Source organism: Arachis hypogaea, chromosome 5 (assembly GCF_003086295.3).
Source record: "Arachis hypogaea cultivar Tifrunner chromosome 5, arahy.Tifrunner.gnm2.J5K5, whole genome shotgun sequence".
Lineage (NCBI taxonomy): Eukaryota > Viridiplantae > Streptophyta > Magnoliopsida > Fabales > Fabaceae > Arachis > Arachis hypogaea.
Window position 1 is genome coordinate 28,189,917 of NC_092040.1, and position 9,619 is coordinate 28,199,535.

General features: G+C 32.9%; 1 protein-coding gene across 1 annotated transcript; it reads left to right on the top strand.

Moving 5' to 3' along the window:
• The first annotated feature begins 7,162 nt into the window (after positions 1–7,162).
• Positions 7,163–8,890, top strand: LOC112801042 (protein JINGUBANG). Its single transcript, XM_025843568.3, has one exon. It carries the CDS (start codon positions 7,509–7,511, stop codon positions 8,808–8,810), a length of 1,302 nt encoding a protein of 433 aa, XP_025699353.1. The 5' UTR covers positions 7,163–7,508; the 3' UTR covers positions 8,811–8,890.
• Positions 8,891–9,619: the final 729 nt, after the last annotated feature.

The window sequence follows — 9,619 nt, forward strand, 5'->3', positions numbered from 1 at the left end:
ACGAGAATGTAGAAAATTTATCTGCACTAGAAAGTATTAGTGCAACAAATGTTGTGAAAATTGGCCCATCGAATAGTGTTGAGGTGAAGTATGACTTAGCTTGGTAGAAGAGGAACTAGGAAGGGAGATCATCACCATCATGTGCATCATTATGTGTAATTTTGGCTACCCTGTTTTATGCAGTACATTGCTAACGTATTTAGACAAAAGTGATGGTTTTCAAAAAGTTTTAGAAGCTCTTAATGTTAGAGTCAAGTGACCCTTTGCCGGATTAAGGCTACAGGCAACTTGTAGTCTGCAACGGTATTGGTGGTCAGTTAAAAATCTTAGGTTACCATATAGTAGGAGTAGGAGGTTGAGCACTTGAAAAATATTGCAGTTTGGGCCAGTCATGAGGCTCAGATACCATCTTTGGGAGCCTTCTATGTGCAGCATTTGGCCGCTGCTGCTGAGGCCGATGGAATAATGCTTGGGGATTTTGTTCTCCATCTGGGTTATTTCTCATATTGTCAGTGTGTTTCCTTGCCTTTTGTTTAAGATTTATGAACTTGTCCATTTGATTAAATTTCAAGATTTGAGAGCCATCAATGAGAACACCAATAAGGGGAAAATGCAGAGTTAACAGGGAAACAGGGGAAACAATGGCTGTATTTTGAGAGCCAGCCTCTCTCCTAAGCCTAGCCTGATCTTTCCACAAAAAATTGACACTCTTCTCAATCCCGGATGGAATCATGTTTCTGCACCCTCTTTCACACCTTCCTCACTGATTGTGCCAGGTGGCAAATTAGTTACAGGAATATTATCACTTTCACTCTTTCCTATTTTACGCTTAATTCTATTTCTTCTGCTATAGTGAAATGGGTAGTGGAAGAATCTTCACTCTTCTAGCAATAGAAGCCTCTTCTCCTCTCTCAATTGACCTCACTACCACCTCAGGGTGTGAAACAAACTACCACTTGTTTGCAATAGCATTTGTATACTGTATATGTATATTTTTCATGTCCTTGTTATGTATTCCTGCTTCCTAATGCTATGTATGTAGTTTTAACACACATTAATTTATGAGTTGCTCTACTTACTCCTTATATTTATTCACGAAAACTAAATGCTAATATCAGCATCTATAACATATACATTGAAGCACTTGGTGATCTTTTATTTTATGTATTTTGGCAGAATCTAAGAGCATAGGGTCTCCGGTAAACCGAAATGCTTAAACGTTTTTTTCAGAAGGATAACAACAACTTGTTTTTGTCCCCCAAAAAAAAAAAAAAACTTTATTTACTCTTGTTTGTTGTGCTCACAAAATCTGGCAGACATCTACTTTGGGTTATTTATTTGTTTGAACCTTTAATGCATTCATTTCCTAGGTTACCAAATACAGTTTTCTTGTAAATATCTTAACATCAAGTATTTTGACTGTTTTTTTAGATGTGAAACTATTCTTCAACCTGGCTTCAATTCAACTGTGCAAATTGGGAAGAATAGATCAAAGCACTGGGGCAAGCATAAACACAGTCAAAACGATGTAGTGCACAAGTGCCATTTTGCCTGAATCACAATGTAAACTGGGTGACCCTTAAGGGACATATAAAAGGACTATGCCCATCTAAAACCAAAACATCATTGGTATCAACACCAGCAACAAAAACCATCACAAACAAGTCTTCAGAATTGGAGAAAAGCATTATATGTTAAGACAATGCAAAATAAGTAAATGCGTCTGCTTTGAGAGTTGCAGATATAGATATCTACTTTGTTGATGGTCCAGCCACCCCATCAAGCGTAATGCCACAACCTCAGAAGAGAAAATCTAAGAAGGCGCTTGAAACTGCAAGCATACCTGCTAAAGCAGAGGCATCGCAAAACTCGGCACAACAAGGAAAAAACGGAAAAGATCTTGGACTAGCTTAAAGGAACTTGCGCAGAGCAACGATCACGACAATAGTGGTGTTGCTAATTTGAAAATCCCTTTCGTTTTATGAGTAGGGAGGTTATACTATTCGATAAAAAGTGTTGTCCTCCTCGCATTTTTCTAATTTTGAAGTTGAGATATATGCAACATGTTGTAAGAACTTTATTATTCCATTTATTGTTAGAATTTGAAGGCAAAACATGGGAGATGATAAAGCCTCACGAAAAGCGGTAATGGTAACCATAGCTATATGAGGCTGATAGGACAATAATGGTTTGTGGTTATGCTTGGTTTCTATACAGCCAAAGCTGGTATGGTCATATTTCTATTGATCACAGTTTCTACAGTATATGATGCAATTGAGACAGCGACTCCCATTAAAGTCGCTATTTAATTTCCATTGGTCAATATTCTAGGCTTAAACTATTATATGCGACTAGATTCTTATATTATCTTGCACATTATTTTGTTTAAGAATTTAAAATAAGATTCATTATCCAAATCAATTCTTGATATTTTTAAATTCGGATATTTTATTTTCTTAAATTTTAAAATATATAAAATAATTTTTAATATTTAATTTTGTTAAATTATACGGTCTCCTTCTATTAGTCATTGACGGTAATTGCTGACATAAAACATTAATTTACATATATGATCGTTAAGTGTCTACATATGCGAACTCGATAATTTAATTTTTAAGGTGAACTACAAAATAATACCTAAAGAATTTTACCTAACAAATTTTAAAAATTTTAAAACAGTCCATTTGAATGTTTTTAATCTTTTACAAAAGTCAACCTCCTATAATATTTTTATTAATTAGAATAATAAAAATTATTGAAAAATATATAATAAATAAAGAATACAAAAAATAATAAAATATATATTAAAAGATAATTATATTAACACTAAAATGTCATCAGAGAAAGTAATATTTTTGGTGACCGAAATAAATTAAACAAAGAAAAACAAAACAAACAAAACAAGGAACTGCTTAAATAGAGGGGCAGTCCCGTTTAAGACTACTCTTAAACTCTTTCCAAGGTGAAAGAAGCTCCACATGCGAAAGTTGTAATTTCATCGCCATCTTTGCTATAGTATCTGCCACCGTGTTTGCATCTCTCATAATCAAACGAAAGTCAATACGCCAATTCCAATGCATGATATCTCTTATTTTGAGCACCAATGGATCAATAAACCCAAAACCATCTTGAGTAACAAGATTAAATGCTTCCACACAATCCGTCTCACAAATAACATCTCGTTGACCCACATCCCAAGCTAAGAGATATCCTCTCCAAATAGCAAACAATTCTCCTTGAAGAATACTATTACTCTCAATCATTTCCAAACACCCCATTTGCCAACTCCCATTACAATCTCTAATAACACAAGCAAAACCAACACTATCACCCGAACCAAAATAACTAGCATCACAATTAATCTTAAAAGTACCAATGGATGGGGGATTCCAAAAACCATTTAGAGTAGAGGGAAGGGACATACGTTGTAATTCAAAAATATTCCTAAGCTCATTTTCTGAAGTTAATGCCAGACAAATCACTTTTTCCGGAGGCCAAGTTTCGTGGGGATTAAATATGTCATTATTCCTTGCTCGCCATATCCACCAAAGTCCCGAAAAGAACTTGAACGGATGCTTTCTGCTATGATACAAGAACCAGTTCTTCAAATCCAAAGGATGACAAGAAATATCCAACATATGCCAGACAAGCTGAGCTTTTGGACAATCCCGAATACAATGTAAAACCGATTCCTGGCTAGAAAGACATCTTGGACACCTATCCGATGACGACATCCCTCTTCTAAAGCGAAAACTTGCAGTAGGAAGAGCCTCCTTAAGACACAACCAAGCCAAAAACTTATGCTTTTCCGGAACAAGCTGACGCCAAAGCCAAAGCCAATTTTCCCGCTCCTCCCAACCAAACAGTTGCTTACACAACCACAAGTAACCATTGCGTGAGTTATAGACTTTGGCAGCAGACCCACTCCAATACCAACCCACTTCCGGACCTGCTTGTTCATACGAGATAATGTAAAAACCATAATAATAACTAAATTTAAGAAGTCATTAACTAAACTCCTAAGATAACTCTAAATAAACTTAGAAAAATATTCCTAAGTGAAAAAAGTATAATTTTTTTGGCATAATTATTAACTGTAGTAGCACAAATAACTTTAACTGTAAGACATTTCTTCTTCAAGTGTTGCAAAAGTATATATTAGGAGCTTCACATTAGAATTTTATAAATCATCTATATTGGTTAGCATTACATGCAAGTTCTAAACTGTTGCTTTCATAAATATTTGCACAAATATTTTTAATTATTTATGTGAAAAATTATATGTTAAATAGAAATTTTACTATCTTTTCAAGCAACACTAGCTCATTCTCTTTTTTACTATTAAAAAATATCATAGAATATGATACTAAAAAATTGAATTAAATTAAATTAATATCTTGCATGATCAAAAATAGATATAGGCTCATTTATTTTAAATATTTTTTTGAGGAATAGTGCTTTTTAAAATTGATTTATAATTTATTTTGAAAATACATAGAAGATTTTTTATATAAATAATCAAATTTAAAATCAATAGATAAAAAATTTCAAAAATTAAAATTTATTAATTTAAAAATAATTATATATAAATACTTCAAAAGGATTATTTTACCATTTTTAAAATTTTTGAATGACTGTTTAGATTTTTTAAATTTTTTGAAAATTATTTTGTATTTCTTTTTAGGGACTGATGTGTCTAAATTATATACATAAATATTTAACGACTGAAGTAATGTTCTACGTTAGTAGTACTAATGAAATTGTATTCTCTAATAAAAATAAATATTGAGAACTACTGTGTATTTTAAAATTTGAAAAACTAAAATATCTAATATAAAAAAATTTTAGAATTGATTTTAATTATTATTCTAAAAAAAATAATGAAACTGTTATTTATGTATTTCACAAAATCTCACTCTGGTTAAGACTAGAGTGTTCCAAGCCCCGAAGTCATGAACCCAATATAGCCTGCGAGTATATCCTCATTGTGAGAGTGACACCAGCATGGACTTGGTTTAAGTGGCAACTTGGCTACCTTTATAAAGTGCACTGAATGAAATTCGGACAGATATGTTACATAATATAGTTTTGACTGAGAAAAAAACCCATAGCCTAGCTGGAAGTAATGGCCTTATCCAGAAACCTCCAAAACTATCCAAAGATCAAATTAACCTTCCAAAAGTAGGTCTTAGACTGTTCATCATGATGGCCTTTCTTGGATCACATTATTATATTAGCCTCAGACTACATATGGCATGACAAGTGCAAATTGCACTGGACCCTAAATAACAATAATATCATATAAATATGGGTCCCCATTCAAATGTAACATTCATCGTTAATAATAGAAAACAGAAAAGAAGATTTGTTTATGATCTTGAGGCCTTTATACATTATTATATCACATCTAGTCATAATAATATTAATAGTAATATCCATATGCATAATCCAAAAGCCAAACTACTATCTGAAATTTGTTTTCCTTTTCCTTACAAAATAAAAGGCGAAGAAATTTCCCAAGTTGCATGTTATCTTTACTCTTAAGTCTTAGTCTCTCTTAATTTGTGGAATCCTCTAGCTTGATCTCAGCAATAGCAGCAAGTTGCACCCCAAAGCTACGTGGTACTCAGATCACCATAATCTCGTGTGCTGGAAAGTAACAACTAACAACAACTACTCTCCCTCAATATATATATATATATATATATATATATATATATATATATATATATATTTTAGTAACACTTTTAACATTTTTTAAAGATCTTTGTTTAAAAATAAAAAAACGTTAGCTTAATTTTAACAATATTTTTTAAAATATCGCAATTATTAATTCATAATCAATGTAACATAATCATACTATAATGATTCATATATAAACAAACAAACAATGTTGTTGTTGGGGCCTTAGCAATTTGGTCATTTCCTTCATTTCGGCCATACCCCCAATTTCACATGTATAGGAAGGAATTAGGAAGCCTTCCACTTTGACATTGTGTGTTAACTTGTTGACCCCATTAACATAAATTATATTTTGACATTATTATTTAAGGTAGATTCTTCTATAAACTATAGTAGCTGCAGTGGGTATGACACTGATTAATAATCTTAGTAAGAAGATTAAGGCACGGCTTCATAGCTCAAAAATATATATATGTCTGTAAACCAATGAATTCGTCCCGTCCATATTGATGAAACTTTAAAAATCACATTCTTGTGAGATATTCCTTACCAGCAATGTTGACGAATGTTTAAACTATTAAGAAATATATAGTAAACGTGACACATGTTTCTTGCTATTAGAAATTGGTGGAAGAGACTACAGTTGAATAGTTGATCATATTCTACAGAAATAAAATAACTTATTCTATTTCATATTCACGATTATTTTAATTTTTTAGAATATATTTTAATTATGGCGAATTTTATATTGTCTTTTATTGTTGTACCCAAATTGCCTAACTTATTTTTATAGGTAAAAGATAAAATGTATAAAGTAAAAATAAAATCGTTAAAATTTATTAAATATTATTTCTTTACCTTTTTTAGTAAGTTAGACATCATAATTTAGGCACCATAACATTTATCTTTAGTTATTTTAAATTTATTATGGTTAATAGTATTTTTTCTTTAATTTTTTAAATGTTTTTAAAGCATACAATCAGTCAATAAAATCTAAAACAACGTGTGTACTGGAATGGTCAATTTTATCATATCTAATTTTTGTATAACTTATTTTTTTATAATAAATTTTAAAATTTTTAAGAATATTTATTTTTATATTTTTTAAATTAAAATTTAATTTTTTTTAACAAATTAGACGTCTTCTTTCCGCTTATTATTTTTTATGTGTGAGAGAGAGGAGTATAATAAAAAGCTGTGAGGAGAGGTATGTTTCACATTGGTATGGAATATACAAATTGAAGGCACCAATTTATTTGTATTATTTTTTTTTAAATAAATAATCACAAATTAGATGGTCTAATTTGTGATTTCGAAAATAAAAAAAAATTAATGTTAAAATCGGACCGTCTGATTTTTATTTTAAAAAATAAAAAATACAAATTGAACCTCTGTTTTATAATTTATTTTTTTCTTTAAACAAATCGAACCTTCCAATTTGTAGTTTATTTTTTTCTCCAAACAATCGAACCGTCCGATTTAAATAAAATACCATATAAAAAAATACATAATCTTCCAATAACAATGTATTACACATATATTTAATCAATATAAAAAAAATTAGCCCTTCTTTCAAATACCATACCAATCACCGTCGAATTATTGGGGAAAGATGTCAACTCACAATCATAACAAGTCTCAACTCTCAACTTTGAACACCATTAGTCAAAGACACAGCCAAATTCCAGCTTGCTAACATGCGCTGCTTCCTAGTCTCGAAGCTGCTAACATGAGCATGCCTCTATAAAACCTAACCACCCTCTCTAAATAAACTCCACCACAGCAAAATAAAAGCACAATAACCTTTCTGTCACTGAAAGGGTAAAATGGGAATTCTTCAATGTCCCTCTTGTTGCCACTACTCATCATCATCACAACACCATGAAGATCACCAACAACAATCCCATCACTCAAATTCCAACAATACCCTTCTCCATTCAGAATCATCAACCTCTTCCTCTCTTTCTTCACAACCAAGTCTACCTTCAGTTCCTTCCCTAACAACCTCACAACAACTCCAACAACAAGAGCTTGTAACCACCATCAACGGTCACTCCTCCGCAATCTTCTGCCTCGCACTCCACGGTAAGTTTCTCTACAGCGGATCCTCCAGCAGCGAGATAAGGAGACACCGAAAAGACACTTTTGCCCCTGATCACAACGTTCTTGCAACAACCACCAACAGTGCCGTTAAGTCCATAACCGTTTTCGGTGATAAGCTTTTCACCGCTCACCAAGACCACAAAATCCGCGTCTGGAAAATCCAAGAACAAGAACAAGAACCCTACAAATGCATAGCGACGCTTCCAACGTTCAACGACCGAATCTGGAAGCTCTTCTCTTCCAAGAACTACGTTCAAGTTCGGCGCCACAAGAAGTCCACGTGGGTGCACCACGTGGACACAGTCTCCGCCGTCGCCATATCCGTCGATGGAACACTCTTATACTCCGCTTCGTGGGATCGTACCTTCAAGATTTGGCGAACCTCCGATTTCAAGTGCTTGGAGTCCGTTAACGCGCACGAAGACGCCATCAACGCGCTGGTGGTTTCACGCGCCGGTGTAGTTTACACTGGATCAGCTGATAAGAAGATAAAAATATGGAAGAAACTTGAGAATTCAAAGAGGCATGCGCTTGTGGGGACGTTGGAGAAGCATAAATCAGCGGTGAACGCGTTGGCTCTCAGCACCAATGGTTTGGTTTTGTACTCCGGCGCGTGTGATAGGTCGATTCTGGTGTGGGAGAAGGAGGAGAAGGAGGAAGGAGGAGGCGATGGAAATGTGAAGATGGTGGTTGTTGGAGCGTTGAGAGGACACACAAAAGCAATACTGTGTTTGGTTGCAATGGCGGATTTGGTCGTGAGTGGTTCGGCGGATAATAGTGTTAGGGTGTGGCGGCGGAGAGGGATTAGTGTTAATAGTGAGAAGAGTTGTTATTCTTGTTTGGCTGTGTTGGAAGGACATAGAAGACCGGTGAAGTGTTTGGCTGTGGCGGTTGAATCCGCCGACAACTGTGGTGGTGATGATGAGAATAGTGGCGGTGGCGGTGGTGGTAATTCTTATTTGGTTTATAGTGGTAGTTTGGACTGTGGCATTAGAGTTTGGAGAATAAGGGTTCCCTTGTTTTGATATTCTTTGTAATTTTATTTTTAGAAATTTTTTTCTTATCATTCATTGAATTCGTAAATAATATGAGGAGTTTTTCTGGAGATTCTGTTTTGTTAGTTACTTATCTTTTTTATGCTGTCTTTATATATATAGTAAAAACCAAGAGGAAAATATTGAGGGTGAATATTTGTTATCACACTATTTTATTTTTGCTCTTTGTTACTTTATCAAATTTTAATTATTTATTTATTATATGTTATATTAATAATTTAAATTTAAAATTTAAGATTTATTTACAATATTTTAATTTTTTCTTTTTTTATTTTTATATTTAACAATAAATTAATTTTTAAAAAATATTGCACACTGTTATTTGTTTTAATTTCTTTAAAACACATTAGCATTCACTATTCTGTTTGTTTGAATTAAGGGTGATAAAAAGTAAGGTGAAAATTCAGGTAAAATCGACTTTACGTGAAGTTGATATTTGGTAGTCGATAGATAAAAATTTAGTCAAATCAGTCAAATCATCCAACGGCTCTCAGATATCAACTTCAAGTGAAGTTGACTGCACCTGAGTTTCCACCTATTCGAAATCATGATAAAATTAATGTCAAATGAACAAATAATATCAGAGTGATTCGAATTATACACGCTAGGACGTCTCTAGTAATTTCAATGAGTCTGCTTTGAATTAATTTTGGATCATAATAAGATCGAATTAATTTACATCTGTTTATATATGATCCAAGCGTATATAAAAAGTACAATAAAAGTACCTTTAATAATATCCATAATGAATTCAATAAAGAGTACATTCAATCCTAAAT

Excerpts from the sequence above, each read along its gene's own strand:
- LOC112801042 (XM_025843568.3), top strand. The coding sequence starts at position 7,509 with ATGGGAATTCTTCAATGTCCCTCTTGTTGCCACTACTCATCATCATCA.